Source organism: Gallus gallus, chromosome 26 (assembly GCF_016699485.2).
Source record: "Gallus gallus isolate bGalGal1 chromosome 26, bGalGal1.mat.broiler.GRCg7b, whole genome shotgun sequence".
In the NCBI taxonomy this organism is placed as follows: Eukaryota; Metazoa; Chordata; class Aves; order Galliformes; family Phasianidae; genus Gallus; species Gallus gallus.
The window spans coordinates 805,180-825,100 of record NC_052557.1 but is presented as its reverse complement, the minus strand read 5'-3'; the positions used below and the strand labels follow the sequence as shown (position 1 = coordinate 825,100).

General features: G+C 62.6%; 3 protein-coding genes across 23 annotated transcripts in view; 1 reads left to right on the top strand and 2 right to left on the bottom strand.

Moving 5' to 3' along the window:
• Nucleotides 1–2,811: 2,811 nt before the first annotated feature.
• On the bottom strand, nucleotides 2,812–7,173 carry PHLDA3 (pleckstrin homology like domain family A member 3). The gene is made up of 2 exons (XM_003642734.6): nucleotides 3,793–7,173; nucleotides 2,812–3,415 (listed from the first exon to the last, which is right to left on the bottom strand). Exons 1-2 carry the CDS (start codon nucleotides 4,142–4,144, stop codon nucleotides 3,294–3,296), a joined length of 474 nt encoding a protein of 157 aa, XP_003642782.1. The 5' UTR covers nucleotides 4,145–7,173; the 3' UTR covers nucleotides 2,812–3,293.
• CSRP1 (cysteine and glycine rich protein 1) lies at nucleotides 6,433–14,589 on the bottom strand. 5 transcript variants are annotated; one of them, XM_025143678.3, is made up of 6 exons: nucleotides 13,032–14,589; nucleotides 11,701–11,813; nucleotides 9,174–9,342; nucleotides 8,620–8,746; nucleotides 7,436–7,529; nucleotides 6,433–7,193 (listed from the first exon to the last, which is right to left on the bottom strand). In XM_025143678.3, the coding sequence occupies exons 2-6, from the start codon at nucleotides 11,810–11,812 to the stop codon at nucleotides 7,117–7,119; spliced, it is 579 nt and encodes a 192-aa protein (XP_024999446.1). In that variant the 5' UTR covers nucleotide 11,813; nucleotides 13,032–14,589; the 3' UTR covers nucleotides 6,433–7,116. The 5 variants fall into 5 exon arrangements, with proteins under 5 accessions (XP_024999446.1, XP_024999445.1, XP_015154179.1 ...); XM_025143677.3 differs by lacking the exon at nucleotides 13,032–14,589 and adding an exon at nucleotides 12,298–12,482; XM_015298693.4 differs by lacking the exon at nucleotides 13,032–14,589 and adding an exon at nucleotides 12,032–12,429.
• A 3,319-nt stretch (nucleotides 14,590–17,908) lies between these two features.
• Nucleotides 17,909–19,921, top strand: part of PPP1R12B (protein phosphatase 1 regulatory subunit 12B) — an 86,158-nt gene continuing 84,145 nt past the window's right edge. For 16 of the 17 annotated variants that reach the window (XR_005841867.2, XR_005841866.2, XM_040652776.2 and 13 more), the window contains exon 1: nucleotides 17,909–18,281. Coding sequence is in view for 14 of the 17 variants with exons in the window: in XM_040652776.2 (XP_040508710.1) it covers nucleotides 17,994–18,281 (288 nt within the window). In the remaining 3 variants the exon portion in view is untranslated. Of the gene's footprint in view, nucleotides 19,036–19,921 lie in introns of all 17 variants that reach the window. The other variant, XM_046904163.1, reaches the window with a different exon arrangement.

The following is a 19,921-nucleotide window of genomic DNA, read 5'->3' as shown; positions in this document are numbered from 1 at the left end:
GGTGCAGCAGCAGTGCCCATGTGCTTCCCACTCCGCTCCTCTCCCACGCAGTGCTGGGTAAGCCCTGCAAGGAGGCAGAAATCACGAGGCCAGATCTCTGCGTGGCTTTTCTCTCTGAAAATGTCCCAATTTTATTTATTTTTTTGCAGAAAAGGAGATGGGGTGAAGATCCTGGCGAGCTGATGCATGCACAGCCCATCAGCTGCAGCGATGCACCCACAGCAGTGCTGCCCACGGGGCTGCGAGAGCAGGAGTGCACATCCCCACTGATAAGGGGTGATGGGGAGGGGGTTCCGCCAGCACACCAGGTGCTTGGTTAGAGCTGAGTGCAGGTCTGTGGGCCAGGAGCAGCCACGTCCTGCTTGGGATGCTCAAGCAGTTTCCACCCCCTAAGCTGCTCCGTCCCCCCCAGCCCTGTGAAGCCGGGTGTCCCCGCAAAGGAGGCTCTGTGCAGCCCATGGGGAGGGCAGCACCTGTTCCCAAGATATTTTTAGGGGCAAGTTTAGGAGCAAACAATCCCCAGCGTGCAGCCCAGCGAGACAATGCCTGGTATTTTAATCCTACATCTATTATGGTCGTGGAGGAACACGCAGTTGCGTGCATGGGGCAGCTCCTGTGACAGGGGGTACAGCAGCCCCAGGTCCCACTGAATATGGGGTGTGCAGTTCCCATCTCCTCCTGCTGCCAGGACACCTGTAGGACCGGTGTCATTGGGGGATGATGCAGCAGCCCCCTGGCTGGTGTGGGCTTGGTGGTGGTGGTGGCAGTGGCAGTCCCATCCTGGCTTCACCTGCTCTGCTCCCAGCAGGCACAGGAACAGCGCGGTGGATCCCAGGCTGCAGAAGGAGGTGTTATGGCAGCCCTTTATAAGGCAAGATGCCCTCAGGGCTGTGCCTCCAGCATCTCGCCCTGGGATTGTTCTCCGTGCACAGAGGAGCCAAATTTAGCTGGTGACAAAGGCCCTGCATTCCCCACAGCCCTGCCTGGGGACCGGGGCTCGGGGCGCAGTGCAGGCAATTTTGGGATGCCATTGGCTCTGGGCTCAGGTTTCCTTCTCTGTAGGGACCTGGGTGGAGGGGCAGGGGCTCCCCTCAGCCCCAGGCTTTGAGCTGTAGGACCGGCAGCCATAGGACCTGCAGGACCCATGGGTGTCCCCCTCCCTCTGATGTCATGGGGACATTTTGGGTCCCCGCCAATGGGTCCAACCCAACCCATCCCCACCACAGCCATTGACCACGTCCCTCTGTGCCACATTCTGAATGTGTCAGAGCCCCAAATTCAACACATCTGACCCCTACAAGATGGTTTGGCCACCCTATGAAAAGCTGCCGCCCCTGACGTGGCTTTGCAGCAATGCTGGTGGGTTCCATCCCCAACTCTTGGCCCTGGGGCCATCCCACCCATCCATCCTTGCCCTCTACTGGGCACTGTCCCCCTTTCCATTGACCCCAGAGGTGTTTACAGAGCCAGCAGGCTTCCCAGGGCAGCCAGGATGGAGTTAGAAACAACAGCTGAGCCTCTGCTGTCCCCTGGGACCTCACACCCCAAACAGCCACCCCCATCCAACGCTCAGAGCCAACCCCAAACACTGAGGGCACCACAGGGCTGGGGGTGGGGGAGACCCCATAGGCTGAGTGGGAGGGTGTGGGGCAGCTCAGAGACCCGGGGATGTCACCTCCAGGCATGGAATCGGAGCTTGGAAGCGGGGATGGAAGGAACGTAGAGGACATAAAGCTATCAGATAGCATCCAAAAGAGGGCTGTGAAGGGTCTGAGGGCAGGATGGTGCTGAGCCCAGCACTGTGGGTGCCAACCCAGGACAGAGCTGCACAGCAGGATTTTCAGGCTTTGAACTCAGGCAGTCCCGGACACCCCACTCCATCCCAGGGCTCAGCGCCCGCCTGCAGCCCCACTCAGTGCTCCCGGGGTCCCAATGCTGCAGGGGCTGTGTGGTTCCCACCCCTCTGCTGTGCCTCAGTTTCCCCACCTCCTACTGCATTGGAGAAGCTTCCCGTGTGTCCTCGCTCTGCTCTTGGGCTGGGCTGGAAGCACCCTGTGGGCTTCTTGCATCCCCAGCAGCCGGATAAACATACACGGGTAGCGCTGGGGCTGCTGCAGGGCTCCCGGGGCTCCATACAAGGAGCTTTTCCCAGCAAACCCAGCCCTGCACTGAGACCCTGCAGGAGTCACACCTGTGCTGCTGCTGCCCTGCGCTCCATGCGTGTGGGTCTGCTTGCACACAGCGTGCCCCCAGCTCACCTCTGCACACCCCATTATACCAGAGAGGAGGATGGGTGGAAATCCATCCAAGATCTGCTTGCAAAGGGCACAGTGCATGGCAAGCAGGCACTGACCGTGCCACCGTCCCTCCCCAGAGACACCCGGTGCTGCTTTGGCACAGGGCCGGGCTGGAGGGACACTGTGCTGCGCCATTCCCACACAGCCGGCTGTGCTCCCAGCAGATCTGCACAGCCCTGGGCTGTGGGGCTCAGGCTGCAGCTTGCGGAGCTCAGCAGCTTCGGGCACTCACATCAGCACAGCCTGTCCGGGCACAGCCCCATTGTGAGGGATCCCTTCCCCTGCTGCTGTCCTGCCTGCACCGCCTGGCAGCAGAACCTGACCCTAAGCCTGACCCTAACCCAACCCCAGTCACCACGGGAACACCGGGGGACGGCAGGATGGGGGGCACAGGAGCCTGGCTGCGGGATGCTGGCAGATTTAAGGGGATGTCTACGTACAACCCGTGAAGCTCTGTGCAGGATTAGTGTTCTCCCAAATACCGTGTGGTCCCGCAAAACAAAGCAACAAGAACAAAGCAGCAGAAGGACCTGTTGGGGTACGCTCAGTACGAGGAGTTGGGGGCCACATTGTCACAGTGCCATCCCCAGGGCAGCATCCAGCGGCACAGCCGCATCACCACACCATCCTGGCGTGGTGACCGAGGGGTCCCCTCTCCATCCCTTCCACCATGCGGGGTCTCATGGGGTTCGTGCCCCCATCCACATCCGATGTCCCATGGCTCAGCACCGCGCTGCTTCCTTCAGGTTGGCCTCACCCATCCCATCCCCTGTCCTGCAGGAGAGGCCCGGGGGTCTCCGTCAGTCCATCGTGGTCCTGGCCACATCCATCACTTTCGGGAGCCCCTGGTGGAGGCCCTGGTTGTGCCCTTCGCCCCACTGGTCCAAGTGGGTGCAGCCGGAGCCCCGCAGCCACGCATGCCCTGGTGCCTCACTGTCCTGCCCCATGGCACTGGGGCCGGTGCCTGCACTGGCCTTCCTGGGGAGCCCCGAGGGCTCAGTTGCTGGCAGGGATCCTATTTTCCCCTCCGCCCACTGAGCTGAGCGCCGTCTCCATCCTGCTCCGGGGACGTTGCACAGCCACGCGCTGTCCCACTGCAGCTGCGTCATACTGCACCACTGTGGAGAGAAGCACTGCTCACCCAGCCGGCCCGTGCTGGGCAGGAGCAGGGTCAGCCCTGGGGAGCGTGGTGTCACCCCCATCCCATGAGCCAGCAGGCAGAGCCCACCCCGTGTCTTTCTGTGGGAGGGACAACGTTAGTGTGTCCCTGTCTTGAGGTGCAATGGGTTGAAATATGGGGGGGAGAAGGGGGGGAAGGCTGCACCGGGAGGAAGCAAAGCCCAGCCAGGGCAGGGGGGCACGCAATGCAGACCCAGGAAAGAACCACCCCATCCATGGCCCCCCTCCCATCCTGGGGCCATGGGGACACCGGAGCACCCCAGGAAGGGGTCCCACCACCGGGTCCCCACACCCCGAGCGCAGCGGGGGCCGGTACCTGCTCTGCAGCTGTGCCGTGCCCGCACCACCTGGATGGCCTGCTGGTTCTTGAAGCGGACGAGGCCCATGGTGATGGCAGCATTCCAGCCCGGGTCCTCCTGGGCGCAGCGGAAGTCGATCTCGTGGCTGTCGTCCATCACCACCGTGAAGTAGATGTGCCGCTCCTTCCACTCCACGCACTCCACCGCCTTCATGCGGGCGAAGCTCAGCTCCTTTCGGCGCGAGCCTTTGGGCTCGAAGAGCTGCAGCCCCTTCTCGGTCAGCAAACACCGCTTCTTCTTCCAGAGCTGCAGCAGCCCCCCGCTGCGCTTCTCCAGCAGCCCCTCCCGCAGCACCTTCTCGGGGGTCATGGCGGCTCCTCAGCTCCTGCAGCCGCGCATCCCCCACTGGGGATTTCCACCCCTCTCCACGCGGCTGCCGGGACCCCCGCAGCTCAGCGCCCCCAGGTCGGCCCCCGCCGGCTCTCACAGCGGGGCGGCAGCGATGGGACGCCCCATGCCGCGTCCCTATGGCTGAGGCTCGGCGCCCTGCCCCATGCAGCGTGTGGGATCCCCGGCTCCGCGCTCCCCAGGATCTGTCGCTACATGCCCGGCCGCTCTCCCACTTGCATTCCTTCCCCGCCTCGCCTGGCCCCTCCTGCTCTGCAGCACCCTTCACGCCCAGGCGAAGCCCGGCCAGGCCCGACACGGCCCCGCTGCACCCACCTGCACGGTGCTTTCGGGGTGCCCGCGGGCGGGTGCAGTCCTGGGGCCCCATGCAAACAGCCCGGGGCACAGCGTGGGTGAAAGCACAGCAGGGAGAGGACAAGGCACGGAGCTGCAGTCTATGGGACTGGGGGCTGCAGGGGGCTGTGGGTGCAGGCTGGGTGGGCCAGGGGCTGTGGGTGCAGCACCGGACAGTTGCAGGGCTACGGAGGGCAGCAGCACGTGCACATGGAGCTATGGGGTGCAGTGCCAGCTGGGGCGGGGGGGACTGGGGGCATTTCTAGCCAAGAAGGGGCTGTGGGGTGCAGTGGGATTCTGGGGAGCAGTACAAACAAGGACAGAGGGCTGTGGGTGAGGGGCCATCTGGGGCAAGGGACTATGGGGTTCAGAAGCAGCCACGATAGAGGTCTGTGGAGTGCAGTAGCAGCCATAGAAGAGGTCTGTGGGTCTTAAACATGGGGCTACAGGGTGCAATGCTGCCTGGGCACAAAGCTGTGGGTGCAGCACCAACCATGCAGGGACTGCAAGGACGGAGCTCAGGAGGGGAACATCTGCAGATGGAAATGTCCATGCCACCACCCCGAGGTGGCCGTGCACCCACCAGCCCTGCACCCAACGGAGCTGCTCCGGTCCCCCAGCACCCAGCACAGAGCTCCTGTCCCCCTGCATCCCCCCCAAGGAGAAGGACTTGGTGTCCCCAGCCTGTCCCACAGTGAAGACAGCATCTCCAGCTTCACGTGACCGCACTGAGCGGGGATGGGGCTGTGCAGCACAGCCCGGTCCCGCCGGTGTCCTCCCTCCCCAGCAGCAAAACACCGGCGCCTTTCCAGCCCATCTCGTTCCCAACCACGACGGCTCCGTCTGTTCCCATGCCAGCCCCTGGCAGAAGTTGGCCCTGCTGTGCTGTGCCCGCGGGGACATCTGGGGACACAGTGCTGGCCATGGGCTGCTGAACAGAGCCACAGCCGCAGCATCCCGAGTGGATGGATGAAGCCGGAGGTGCTGAGTGTGCAGAGCCTTTCGCTCAGCCAAATAAAACAAAACAGTCAAAAAAGGGGGACAAAACCCCACAGAGCTGCGCCGGGGTCACTGTCTGGGGCTGATGCCTGCCGGGGGCAGTGCTGGCAGCCAGCATGGCCAGGGGGCAAGTCTGCAGCGCCGGGAGAGGCACCTCATTATCCCTCATTAACAGGGCAGGGCCCGCTGTGCAGTCAGGAACTGGTTCGTGCTCCCTGAGGCCAACATCACCAGGCTGGCACCGGTCCCGGCTGTCCCAGCAGTCCCAGTTTGGGATGTCGGGCACAGATGGGGGTCAGCCCGGGCCCCGTGGGGCTCTGGGAGGAGCGGAGCAGGTGGGTCCCCACAAGGAGCACATGCTCAGGGATGGTTCACCATCCCCAGTGAGCGGTCTGGGGCTGTCCTTCCCAGCTCTGTGCCAGCAGGTGGGGATGTCAGTGACACCGCTGGGCCACCAACCCCACGGTCTCTTCCCTCTCCAGCTGGGGCTGCCTCTGCTGCTCACGGCATCGCCGCCTCCAGCCACCACGGGAAGATCGTTTTCCCACAGCCGTGAGGTCACGGAGCTCCCGCAAAGCCTGCCACCTCCAGACCCACAGAAGGGTCTCATTCTGCTGAGCCAACACAGCTCGGTGCTGCAGCTCTGTCCCCACGATCCCAGGGCATCCCCCTGAGGGCGGTGTTGGGTACCCCATCCCCGATCCCCAGCGCTGCAGCCCCCCGGCTGCCATCAGGGCTGGCTGCGCACGGGTGCAGATGTGCGGACACATCCGTCCGTCTGTCCGGAGCTGTGCCCGGGGAGCAGCAGCCAGCAGAGGGAAGCAGACAACTGCGGCCGTCCCACTGCAGACTGGGAAGGGCGGACGGCGAGGCTGATCCGCGAGTATCTCACGCCGGTCAAAGGAGAGAAGCACGCATGGAAAGCAAAGTGTTTCAGTGAAAACAAATTAAACCTGGGGAGCTGCCAGGCTGGCGGATCAGAATCCAGCACAAAAAAATACCCAACCCGGGAGGAGGTGAGAAGCTCTGAGCTGTTAGCACTGCTGGGCACGGCTGCCCGGAGCAGCACCGCGGAGCAGCGCCGATGGGTTTGGATAGGGCAGGAAGGAAACGCTGCTTTGGAAATGGTCACACGGGGGGGGCAGAGCGGGCTGCAGAGCCGCAGGGAGCGCCCCTCCGCTTTAACTGCGAGCCGCGACCGCACCGCTCCCCGTCCTCCCGCTCCATCCTGAGCTCCTGCTTCAACCGCGCACCCCCGCTGGGGAACAACCCCTCGGGCAATGCTTTGGGTCAGCTTTGATGTTTATTCCTTTGCTCGGTGACGCGGCGCAGCGCGGCTCATCCCGGCGGGACGGGCGACGTGGAGCGGAACGCTGCGGGCCTCACTGCGGGTGGGAGCGAGCTGTGTGCCCGTGCCGGGGACCCGTGGTGGCAATGGGGCTCCCGCAGCTTCGGGGAGCGCTGGGTCGGGGCAGGGGAAGGCGCTGGTGCCGCGAAGCAGCAGGCGGGGATGGAGGAGGTGAGGGAGCTCGCTGCTGCGTGTGGAAGCCCAGGGCTGGGCTGCAGGAGCCCAGGGGGAGCAGAGCCCGGCTCCTGGTGCCTCACTGCGAGTGGATGAGCGCCCCGGCCCCCTGCCCGAAGCCAAAGCCTTTGGGCCCGAAGTTCTTGGCGTAGCAACCTGCAGAGAGAGGGGAGGAGGAGTCACATCAGGACGGTGGCACGAGGGCAGTTCTCCTGAAGCAGAACAGGGTTTGCCGTGTCTGCAGTGCCCCCCAGAGCAGCTGCGGGGTCACCATCTCCCGGACCCCCATCCCATCCCCGTCCTCACACCTCCACCCCCAGCATCCAGGGCAATTGGAGGGGAGCTGTGCCCGGGGACCCCCCTGCACTGCCCCACAGGGGAGGGGACGTGGCACACACCTTTGCAGTAGATCTCCCCATCTTTGTCTGCCAGGGTGGTGGACTCCAGGCTCTTGCCACACTTGGCGCAGCGGAAGCAGGACTTGTGCCAGGACTGTGGGACAGGAGAGGAACCCGATCAGGTGGTAATGGGGACAAGACAGCAAAGCTTTGGTACCACGTGGGGTCCCTTTGGAGGCTCTGCTTCTGACCCAAAGCCATCAGCAAAGGGGTTTGATGATGGAAAGTCTGGAAAGAGCCCTCCTCTCTGCCCTCGGCACAGCGAAGCCCTCCTGCCCCATGGTGAAGACACAGAGGGGAAACATTGGCTCCTAAACTGAGCCTTCACCCCCCCACAACAGTCACCTGCACGATGCTGTGGGTGAGGAGCAATCACCCTTCTCTTAAACCACAATAATAAGTTATTCACCAGGACCCACTGCAGCTGCACCTTAGCCCAGGGGTGGCACTGGGAGGAGACATCTCCGACTCTAAGGCAGCAAATAGACACTAAGAACACAGGAATCAGCGTTCAAAAATAAAGCTCCCCCAGCCCTGCCAGCCCTCCGGGGACAGATGAGCTCACGGGCCCCGAGCAGCACACAGAGCAGCCAAAGCCTCACAGAGGAATTCAAATAAACGCTTTGGAAAACATCAAACCTTTTTTGGAAGAAAATGTGAAATTAGGGCTGGGGGAGGAGGTAGCTGAGAGCCATCCAGCAAACATTAGCGCGTTGAATACATGCTCTGGAATCCTCTCTGGTTTTCTCGAGCTCAATTGCTTTGCCAGATTTGGGTCCCTGTAAACACTGACAACACCGGGAGGCCGAGAGCCAGGGCTGGGATTTTGAGGATAACCAAAACACGACACATCCCTCACAGACCCTGCTGGAGCCTCAGTACAGTGCTGCAGGCTCCTGTGACTCCACGCCTCCCTTCTGTGCTCTGGGGATGAACACCGACTGCGGGGAGGGCGGAGCACAGGGGTCAACGTGTGGGGCAGCACCAGTGCCACCAGCACAGCCCCATGGCTGAGGCCTCCCCACCATCCCGACCCCATGGCACAGAGCTGAGGCTGGACCACGCTTGGGTTCAGAGCTGGGCAGGGATGGGCTACAGGAGGGGGTGCAGAAGATCCTGGTAAAGCTCCCCTTTAGGTGCCAGGCTGCCAGGCTGGGCGTGTGCCCCATCCATCCCATCCGTACCTTTCCAGCTCCGATCACCTTCTCGGCTGCATACACCGCTTGGCCGCAGCGCGGGCACCCATCAGAGCCACCAACTTTCTGGGCCATTCTGGATGCGTTCGGGTTGGTGGGTCGGTGGGATTGGCCCCTGCGGACAGGAGGGAGCTCATTAACGGGGTGCAGGAACAGGGAGGAGGAGGGGAGAGCTGTGGGAATGCAAATCCCAGCCCGGTTTCAGAGGGGCTGTCAGGATGGCATTGACCCCCATGGAAACTGCAGCCCCACAGCTGTGTGCTGGGATGGGATGGGCAGCGGGGCTGGGCGATGGGGACGTGCCCATTGAGCCCTCATCCCACTGAGAACATCAGGGCAGATGTGGGCCTCCTGCCCGCCACGTGGCGTGCCCAGCACATGGGAAGTCCCCCCAGAAGCAGGGAGTCCATGACACCCTCCAGCCTGGGGACCGCTGGACACTCAGTGGGCTTTGCAGGGCGGCACAGCCATGAGCATCTGGACAGATGTAAAGGAGAAGCTGCACACAACATCCCCGATTTCAAAACAAGACTTCAACTCACTCTTCGTATTTGATTCCCAGAGACTCGCCCTTGTCGGTGCTCAGGGTCCCGGCGCCCATCCCATACCCATAGCCCTTGGGGCCGTACTTCTTGCCATAGCAGGACTTGCAGTAGATCTCATCTCCATGCACAGCAACGGTGGTGCTGTCCAAGTTCTTCTTACAGACCACTGGAAGAGAGGGAGGGCCGTGTCAGCCTGCACATCCAGATCTGCTCATTAGCTGCAGAGAACAAGTCCTCACATGGGATAGCACAGCTCGGCTTTCAAGGAGCAAGGAAACCCCAGACAAGATCAGTGTTCAAAGGGAGTGCATGCAAAACGGCTGCAGATAAGGATCACAACAAGAACATGTCTGGCTTTAAAAGGAAGCAACCACCAGGGCCACAAGGCTGATAATAAATAAGGCAGCAGCTCTGTTAACCTCGCTGCTGCCGGCACGCTGGGTGGGAGCAGTTTGGAGGCAGGATGGGGCACAAACCCGAAATCTCCCCACCAACCACACAGAAATTCATGTCAAGGAGCCACCCCAGGTCTGTGCCATGAGGGGGTGTGTGCAGGGCACACTCAGCACTGCCAGCCCCGGTGGGTGTCCTGGCCGTGGGGTCAGTGTGGGACACAAGATGGGGCACAAGGAGACAGCAGCAGGTTTGGGGACCCCGGCGCTGGGCTCGGACCGCTTGGGCTCCCGTCCCATTCTGATCTCATCCTCCACGTCGGCTCCCAGCCCTTCCTGGCACACAGTGATGGGAGGGGAGCAGCAAACAACCGGGGGCTCACAGCAATCTCCGGTGTTTACCTGCCCCAGCCGGAGCATGACGCCCAAGGCAGAGTCCACAGCACTGGCAGCCAGCGCCAAAGCAGGTCCTGTTACAGCTGCACCACAGCCATCCCCATCCCGCTCACACACCTTAAATGTCGCCGCTCCCAGCAGCCCGTTTCGCTCCTCGCCAGCAGGAAAGTTCCTTGCCCTTTACCAATATCACAGGAATGCAAACACAGCGCAGTGCTCCCTCAGTGCACTCAATACGGGGGCGAGAGGCAGCGTTCCTCGGCCCTATTACTAAATATGGTGCTTCTCCTGCGTGGCCGCAGGCAACCCCACGCACTGCTGGCAGGAGGAGGTGGGAAGGAAACATGTGGCCATCTAAGGAGGGCTGGCAGGGCCCTGTGCTCACTGTATGCTCCCCATCCCCTGGATGGGGGTTGGGATCCCATCCCATGGCTCAGAGTGGGTGTCCGAGAGATGGGTTGGCAGTGGGGTATCCCTGCAGCAGCGCAGAGCCAAGTAGGGACAGTTCTGCATTCAGGGATGGAGTGTGGGGGCTGACAGCAGCGGGTCCAAAGGGCTTTGTCCTAACGGTGGTGATGCTGATGGCATCTGCTTTCCTCTCCCCCCACGCTGGGTGGGTGCAGCCTTCAGTCCGTGCTTCCCCTGCTCCTCGTCTGCCCCAACCGCTGTCACGCAACAAAAACATTCCTTCCCAATCTGCTTCCTAGAAATCAGCCCCCGGTTTCTGCATTGCAGAAATTCCAGCACACCGCACTCATCGCATGAAGGACCTTTTGTTTTCCTAAGAACAGCTGAGCCACCCCACAGGACGACCAGACGAGAGCTGCTGCTGCTCTGAGGCCAGGCAGCCTCCTTGCATCACACTTCTGCTTGTACTGTTGCCTTAGCTGGACCAACGCCATGCAGTCAATCAGCACTCACTCCCGGAGCTGATCCCCAGTTTAATGCACTGTGGTAGGTTTGGCTCCTTTCTGATTATTTCCTTGGCAAATCAGCTCCCAGTGTTTGTTTTTCTCTCCTAAAGATAGTGGCTTCACATTCCCGATGGGGCCCGAGAGCAGTGCTGGGGAAGCTAGAGGAGCTCAGAGCAGCTCAGCAGCACGGGGCCAAGGAGCAGGGCTGGGGAGGAGCCCCAGCTACACGAGGAGCAGGATGAGGTCCCTCTGCAAAGCAGGAGGATGGCGGCCCATGTTGCGGCCCTCTCCTTGGTGATGCGCTCCCATGAGCAGATGTGGGACAGCCTTCTCCCTTCCCCATGGCACTGAGCTCCTTCCCTTCCCCGAGCAATGCCTCCTGCCTGATGTTTTGGCTCCTGGAGGCCGTCTCCCACCAGACACAGGGCAGCCCATCCCCCAGCTGCCAGCAAAGCAATGCAGAGGCCCAGGGCCAGCATTATGCAATGTGCCACCTCCTGCCTGGTGGGAGCGCCCATCTCGTGCTCCAGCTTTCAGCATCTGAGGCAGCTCCGGGGACACGACCTCAACTTTCCCCGGTGCAGGGATGCAGGATGGACGCTGGCTAAGCTCAGCCCTGACATCCCGTGGTGCTCCAGGCTGATCCGTGTTCCTTCAGCCTGGAGGACAGCAGAACGCCTCCATACAGCTCCTGCAGCCCAGCTGCTTGTAGGGGAAACCCGGTGAGTGTTGACACAGCCCATAAATGTTTAAAAGGCCCACAGAGAGGACACAGACAGGCGCCCCGCTGGCAGGGAGCGGGGAGGGCAGGGCGGTACTCACTGCACAAGAAGCAGGACTTGTGGAAGCTGCTGCCTTCACACTGCACCTCCTCGGCGAAGTACACCGCCTTCTGGCACACGCCACATTTCTTCCCTCCACCCCAGTTTGGCATCCTGTGGGGACAGAAGGGGCAGAAAACGTTTGCACTGATTCAGATGGCTGCTGAGGGGCAGAAGCAGCAGAACTCAGAGTGCCCACTGAGAGCACCCAGCGGGATCAGCGCCCATGGAGGACAGCTGCCAGCTGGGAGCTCACAGCTCTGTTCTGAGCGAGGGGAGGGAGGAAGAGGAGTACGAAGGCTGGGATGGAGGACCAACACCTGAGCGCTGACCTAACCAACCACGCAGCTCCCTGGCAGCATGTTAATGCTTCTCCTTTGCTCTCCTCTTTCCTGAAATGCCTCTGGTGAGTTATGAGAGGCCGCCTGATCTTCCAATGAGCAGATAATCCCACAATAGGACAAATGGCGAACACACGTGGCTGAGCTCCAACCCAGCCTTGCTATTGTGAAGACTGGGGCAACAGAAACCTCGAGAAACTCAAAGCCAACAAAGAGAAGCTGAGGATAAGGAGGCCAGTGGAAGGACCAAAGTCAACCTCAGGTGGTCACAAAGACATCAGAACCAAAGCCTTGCTGGAGGTGCCCGGTGGTGTGAGGGTCCAGGGGTGCTGCAGGCCCAGCCCCACAGCCAGCTGTGAGCAGGACAGACACACGGACAGCGCAGGTGTGGGGCTGGAGGAGGAAGCAGTGCAGCCCCAGGGTGTCAGAGTCGTTTGGGTGTGATCACAGCAGCCAGGAAGCCTTTCCTCAACGCCCTGCAGGCCGGGCTTCCTACCCAGGGCACAGCGGTGCCAAATCCCTCCCTTCCAGCCAGCTCGCTCCAGTCCCAGCCCTTGCATTGCCTTAAAAGGACACGAAGTGTTTCTCTGGAGAATGCGTTATTTTGTTATTTCCTCCTGGCAGGGCTCAGCCGGCTTCAGGAGCTTCCATAGGGGGCAGACGGGCACCGCTGCACCCACATCCACCCACATCAGCCCCCCTCACTGGGGATAACACAGGACTGCCTCTTACACTGCTTCTCGGGGTGCCCCATTCCTTCTCATGCAGGACAGCTGCCAGGCCCCACTGCTGCATCCCACAGCCCCGGTTTCAGGGTCCCACAGCCCTGGGTTTGGGGTCCCACAGCCCTGGTTTCAGGGTATCATAGCTCACTTTGTGCTTGGAGGAGATGGCTAAGGAACAGGAGGTTCGGGCTGGCCCATGCAAAAAGCAGTGGGATTTAGAGATCAGCTGGCATAGCCACGACATGAGCAGGAATAGAAGGAGGCACCTGGACAGAGCAGAAGGAATCAGCTCATGGAGATGGGTGGAAATGAGCAGGATGGAGCACCGGGAGCTGCATTCAGGCCACGGGGACTCAGCCCTAAACAAACAGCATCATGTATGGAGCAGCTGCCACAGCACCATGCATGGGAACAGCCCCTGTACCCCATGTCACAGCAGTGACGTAAGGAGGCTCTGGGATGCCAGTGGTGTAAGTGGGGATAAAGGATGATACATCGATGCTGAACTGGTATGAGAACAGAGTCCTGAGGGCAGTGAGTGCTGCGATGCAACAAAACACTGAGCATCAGTGCAGACACCAAAGGACAGAGCAGCAGCTGTGCCAGATCTGACATCTCCGGGGGCTTTGCCTGGAGAGGAGGGAATCAGGGGGGGATCTGAGGTCAGGAGAGACCCTCATGCACACTCTGTGCCCCCAGGTCCTGAAGTGGGACATTGGGGTACCACTGCTGCCCATCTGAGGTGTGCGGCAGGGATGGGCAGCGCTGTGCCACCCCACTGCCACACACGGGTAGCAGAGCTGCCTGCTGCTGCCTGATGGCCACACGGCTCCCAGGCTGAGCTTACCAACTGGAAAGCTCCCTATCACATCTGGGCATTCAGCTGATTTCTCAAAGAAAAGCCCGAGTTTATCCAGAGCAAAAGCACTTTCCAGGGACACTGAGAAAAGCTCATGGCTTCTGTGGGGATCAAACCTCCTACCCGACACAGCTCCCTGCAGCTTTGGCAAGGTTTTCTGCCTGATGGAGATGGAGGAGATGAGGGATGGAATCACGGCGGGGGGGGGACCGCGCTGCCCCTGCTTTGGCGATGCGCTCTGCCGACGCCAAGCAAGCACTGAGCCGCGCTCACAGCAACGAGGAGCAGCAACAGCCCCACAGCCAACCCCACAGCGGGCAGCTCCTGCACCTCCCGGCCCGGCACAGCCCTCCCTGCATCCCAGCACCGCGCTGCGTCCTCGAGAGGAATTCAATCGGCTGCTCCGGAGCTTCCCCGGCGATCGCTGCCTCCTGGCAGCACCCGCACGTGGTGCCGAGCGCCCACCAACGCGCGGCCCCGCCGCCACCTGCGGGGTTTGGGGAGCGGCACCTCCCGGAGCTGCGCCCGCTGCTCAATGATGGGACCCCATCGCACGGTCCTGCCGGCTCCCCAAAGTTATCCGCGCTGAAAGGCAAAGCGACGGCAGCGCACGGGGAGAGGGAGCGCAGCGCGGGCGTTGGGACTTCCCCGTGAGCATCACCGCCAGCGCCCGGCCCGGATGGGGAAGTTCTGTGATTCTGTCCCCGGGGCCAAACTTTGTCCTTCTCCTCTGTTTTCCCCCCACGCCCCCCGGTGCCCCCCCGTGCCCCTCCGCCCACCGGGCAGCACCGACCCTCGCCCACCCGCGGGGCCGCAGCCCTCCGTGCGCTCCGTGCGCTGAGCTCCCTCCCCACGGGCGGGCGGGGTGGGATGTTGGGGTCTGGCGGCCGGCGCTGCCCCGGTTCGTACCTGCGGCTGTGGGCCGGGCCGGGCCGGGCGGGTCGGGAGGCGGCGGGCGCGGCGTTGGGGCCCGGAGGGCGCTCGGGGACTTTTGTTGGCGGCGGGGGGAGGCGGCGCTTCGCGCTCAGCGCCAGCACGGCCTGATGTCACTGCCCCGGGCGGAGGAGGAGAGGAGGAGGAGGAAGGCACGGCGGCCGTCAGCCCCGCGGCGCCCATCACGGCACGGTGCAGCCCCCAGCTCCCCCACTGTCACTCCCAGCGCCCTCTGCCCCCTCTGCTCCCACACGCAGCACGCGGTCACCTCGCGCTGCCCAACCATCACCCGATGCTACCGCGTCCCACCACTGCACCACATCCCTCAGTGCCACATCCGCACATCTCCTACACAGGGAGCTCCACCCCCTCCCTCAGTCAGCCCATGCCAACGCTTGGCCATCCTCTCTGCAGATAAATGCTCCCCAACATTCAATCTAAACCTCCCATCCAAAGGGATCTGAACGTGTTCGAAATGGGGGTCCATGTGAACCTCATAGGGTCCAACAGCACCAAGTGCAGTGTGTTACAGCTGGGCCAGGGCAGTCCCAGGTATGCGTACAGAGCAGGAGAACTCCTTGAGAGCAGCCCTGCAGAGAAGGACTCGGGGGTCCCGATGGACAAAGAGCTGCAGGTAAGCCAGCAGTGGGATCCTGCAGCCAACTGCATCCTGGGCTGCATCAAAAGAGGGGTGGCAGTGAGCAGGGAGAGGACTGTGCCCTTCTGCTCTGCCCTTGTAAGGTCCCATCTGCAGTGCTGAGTCCAGATCTGAGACCCTCTGCTCAGGAAAGATTGTGGAGATTTGGGAACGGGAAGAGAGGAGCTGAGAATTTGCTCTATCAAACAGTGTTATTGTGTTCTTTGTACCTATTGTCGTTTCCATGGAAATAAATAGGAGGCACTACTTAGAGAGCAACCTACATACCACTTGTCCCTTGAGAAAAAAAGGCTGATCCCTTCTCGCTGCAGCCTCCTGTAGTGGTTGCAGAGTGATGGGTTCTCCCTCCTCACACAGGGCCATAGCAAACAGGGAACCACATTACCGAGTGGGGCATTGCCAGCTGCCACCATGCACATTGAGCACCTCCACGTCACCACGGCCAGGTGGTCCTGATGGCCATGGATCTCCCACTGGGCTCCCCGAGTTCCTGCTGAGGGCTTAAAGCCTTACCCCAGCTCTGATGCAGCCACGTCCTTCCTCCTGGGGCTGGGAAATGAGATGACTCAGAGGAAGTGTGCAATGCGCAGCACTTGTGGTGCTGGAGATGCCCTGCACAGACCTGGACAGACCCACCCCCTCCAGCTGAGTTCCCGGAGGTGTGCAGCAGGGCTGTCATGTTCTGGAGGCCCACATCTCCCTGCTTCCTTCCTCCAAAGATGGAACGGATGAATGGAAAGCTGAGTGACGCTTTCAGAAAAGAGCCCTGCATCCTAAAATGTGGGGTCTGCTGCTGCAAATCTCAGCTCTGCTCTTTGCTCTGGGGCTGTGTGCTGTGGGGCTGGAGGAGCAATAATGCACTGACACAGCTGCACAGGGAGCCGTGGGGTCACCACCCCCGGAGGTGTTCAGAGCACTGAGGGTGTGGGCAGTGCGGTGGGATGGGCCGGGGTTGGGTTTGGGGTTCTCGAAGGTCTTTTCCAACCTTACCGATCCTAAGCTTCTCTGCCTCGCTGTCCTCGAGGGACGCGCTCCCCATTCTGGGAGGGCTTTGGCTGTCCGGTCCCTTCCATTGAGGGGGTCCTTTAGCAGCGGAGGATGGAGGCGGAGCTGTGCCCGCAGCTCGGCAGCAGCCGTGGGTCCCCGCGCCACCTGCTGTCGCGTCTGTGCTGCGATGCTCCGCACCGCGGGGCAGCCGCTGCGGGCGGGGAAGGCTGCGGTTAAAGGCGAGAGGCGCAAATCTGGGCTGTGCCAGAAAGCTTTGTTTGCTTTATAAATAAAGCACTTATTTGTAGTGGAGCAGTCAAAGGAAATTCAGAAGACACTAAAGGGAAGGAAAGCGGTGCTTAAAGATAGCAGCGGCTGGAGGCACACGGTATGGTTTTGGCCTGGATGTGGGAGATGAACGGCCGAGCAGTGTGTGCTCAAACTGATCACCTCGGGAGCACACCTGGAACAGTGACTTTTTGTTCACAGACTTCCTGCCCAAAGGCCAAAGCTGGGCTGGATTTGAAGGAACGACACAGGAAAACAGACAGGAATGTGGTCATGAGTGTGAGGGACCCCGGGGTGCCAGAGGGGGTGTAAGGACGGCAGAGGTGTCACAGCCACGGACAGCCCCGTACTGCAGAGGAGTTCTTTCTGCTGAGGAGATGTTCCATGACGAAGAGGAGTTCGGGGCGGCCGCCCCTCGGGCTGCAATTGCTGCAGTCTGCACACAGTGCACCTCACAGTGGACGCTCCCAGGAAGGCGCTGCACTGATTTGGTGGCGGGCAGAGCGGATCTCACAGCTCGGGGAGGTGTGCAAATCTGTGCCTCAGCAAAGCAGCGCCCGGGATGCGCCGGGAGCGGCAGAGAGCCCTCCAAGGCGTCCTGGACCAAAGGCAGCAGCTTTGTAGGAGCGGCCCTGGGTGGATTTGCTGCCGTTAAGCTGTTCCGTTGCTTTTAAGCTCAGAGCCGCGGCGCTGCGGCACTGAGGACGCGGCAGCGGAACGCGCTGCGGGTGGGGATCGCGGCGGCCCTTCGCAGCCTTAAAGATCCGCGGCTGCGATCCGCCGGGAGAGAATGACGGAACGGAACGGAACGGAACGGAACGCACCGGGACTGCGCGGCAGCCGCCAGGGGGCGCCCGAGGACGGCACAGCCGAACCGCGCGGCCGGGGCTGAATGCACCGCACGGGGCGCGGTGGGGGGGGCAGAGCGGAGTGCCGCCGTCCGCTCGGAGCGCTCCGTTGCGTTTAACGACGGGGAAAACCGGGAACCGCATCTCTGGGCACAGCGCACCGCCTGGCAGAGGAGGGGCCCGGCAGGTGCCGCCCGCTCAGCCCGGAGATGGGGAAGGCGCGGAGCCGCCGTTCCTCCTCGTCCCCATCCTCCCCTCAGCGCTCACGGCCGCGGCCCCCGCAGGCGGCGCTGCCGGGAGGGCGCAGTGATGGCGGTCGGCCCCGCCGGGCGGGAAGGCGGGCGGGCGGGGGGGGGAGGAGGTGGGGAGAGAGGAGGGGGGGGGAGGGCGCGGCGCGCGGGGGATGCCGGGAGTCGTAGTCCGGCGCGCGCCCAGGTGCGGCCGCGCGCGGGGGCCGCCGGGAGCTGCGCGGCGGCGCGGGGCAGGTGCGGCGCCCCCCGCGGGAACTACAAGTCCCGGGATGCCGCGGGGCGCGGGCGCTCGGGGCGCGGCGGCGGCCGCCGCGGGGGCGTAGCGAAGATGGCGGCGGGGGCGCCGCGCCCCGCTCCGGGCTGAGGCGCCGCGCCGCTCCCTGCGCCTCAGTGCGGCGGCGGCGATGTCGGAGCCGGAGCACCTGGGCGGGAAGCGGGCCGAGTCGGCGCGGCTGCGGCGGGCCGAGCAGCTGCGGCGCTGGAAGGGCTCCCTGACCGAGCAGGAGCCGGTGGCGGCGGGGGGCGGCCGCGGGCGGCACCGAGGGGCCGGGGGGTCCCGCGTCCGCTTCGAGGAGGGCGCCGTGTTCCTGGCCGCCTGCTCCAGCGGCGACACCGAGGAGGTGAAGCGGCTGCTGGGCCGCGGCGCCCGCATCAACACCACCAACGTGGACGGGCTGACGGCGCTGCACCAGGTGCGGGCGGGACGGGCGGCGCCGAGCGGGGCTGTCTGTCAGCAGAGCGGTGTCCGCAGCGCGGGGCGGGATGGGGGCCGCGGGCGGGAGCTGAGCCCCGAGCTGAGCCCGTGTCTGTGCCGGACCGTGGGGTCCGTGCGGGTGGGAGCCGCGGTTGTGTCACGGCGGCGCCCGGAGAGCCCCGAACGGCCCCACGGAGCGCTTTGCTGAGGGCGGGAGGTGCGCCCGGAGGGCGGCCCGGGTCCCACGGAGCGCTGAGGGACGCGCGCGGAACCCGCGGCCGCCGAACGGCGGAGCACGAAAACCCGCGCTGGGTTTTGTCCGTCGTGTGAACTGATGGGGGTGTGTGGGACCGAGCCGCCCCTCCGCGCTGGGAAACCGGGCGGGATGCGGGGCTGGCTCAGAACGTAGCGGGGTGTGTGGAACTGTGTGGAGCCGCAGAATGGCTTTGGCTGGAGGGGACCGTGAAGGTGTTGTGGTTCCGCCCCCCGCTGTGGGCAGTGCTGCGCTGCGCCCCCCGGCCCGGCCCGGAGCGCCCGCGGGGATGGGGCAGCCCATTGAAATCGCCCCGGAGCACAGCGTCTGTCAGCGGGACCAACCCGCGCTGACTGCGGGCAGGAGGGCGGCTTGGATAGCTGGAGAGCTCATGGGCTGAGCCGTGCGATGGGGAAAGCGCGGCCTGGGAAGAGCACCTGGGAATAACATCGCTGTAGGCAGCAGTGCTTTAACAGCACGAATAACCGACTCAGCCCGGGTACTGCTTTCTTTTCTGCTTGGTTGGCATTTCTAAACTGAAACGCTGGGACGTTTAAAAGCTCTGTTCAGCAGCTCGCCTGCCCGTGGCTGTCACTGAGCTGGGCAGAGGTATCCATATCCTTCTTGAGCTCCGCAAACAGCATGGGAGCTCCCAGCCTGCTCTTCAGTGCGGTTGTTGTCGTGTAATTAAGGAAACGTACAGATAATGGGAGGTGATGGAAGCAGGGAGAAGGCTGAAGCTGAGCTGGGGTTGTGTGGTGGAGCTGGGCTGAGCCCGGGGGGTTTTGCTGCCGGCTGTGGTGGATCTGTTCAGAGGTGTCAGCACATCCCTGCTGTGCGTCACGGGGCGCCCGGCCAGGAGTGTATCATGGGGTGCATTGGATCCATCAGACGTTGATCAGTGGGTAATTATTGCTGCGAGGTCACGTTTCTCGAGTGCATGGCAAGCAGTGATGGCCAGGCAGCCCACAGGTACAATTCTGCACGTGGGAAGGGTTTGTGCCTTAGCAGCCATCAGGTAACAGCAGCACCTGGGGGCCCTGGTGCTCTGCAGAGCCTTCGGATGAGTGAAGTGTTGAGCAGATGCTCACCGTGGGAGATGGGCTCTTGCAGGAGCTGCTGCTTCTGCAGCCCTACAGGAAGGAAGTTGGTTTTCATTTCTATTTCACACAAACTTTGCTCCGTCGCCCCATTGAATTTGCTTGCCTGTGTGCTGTAGGCAGTTCTGAAGCGGTGTGTGGCTGAGGAGGGGTTCTGTGCACCCCGAGGGGGCAGGCCCTGTTTGCTCACAGGTTTTGCATGTATCCCGGTGCTGTGAGCTCATGTCCAATGGAAATGTTTGTTGTCAGTTTGTTATCTCTGCTCATGTCCGAAATATGGTTGAT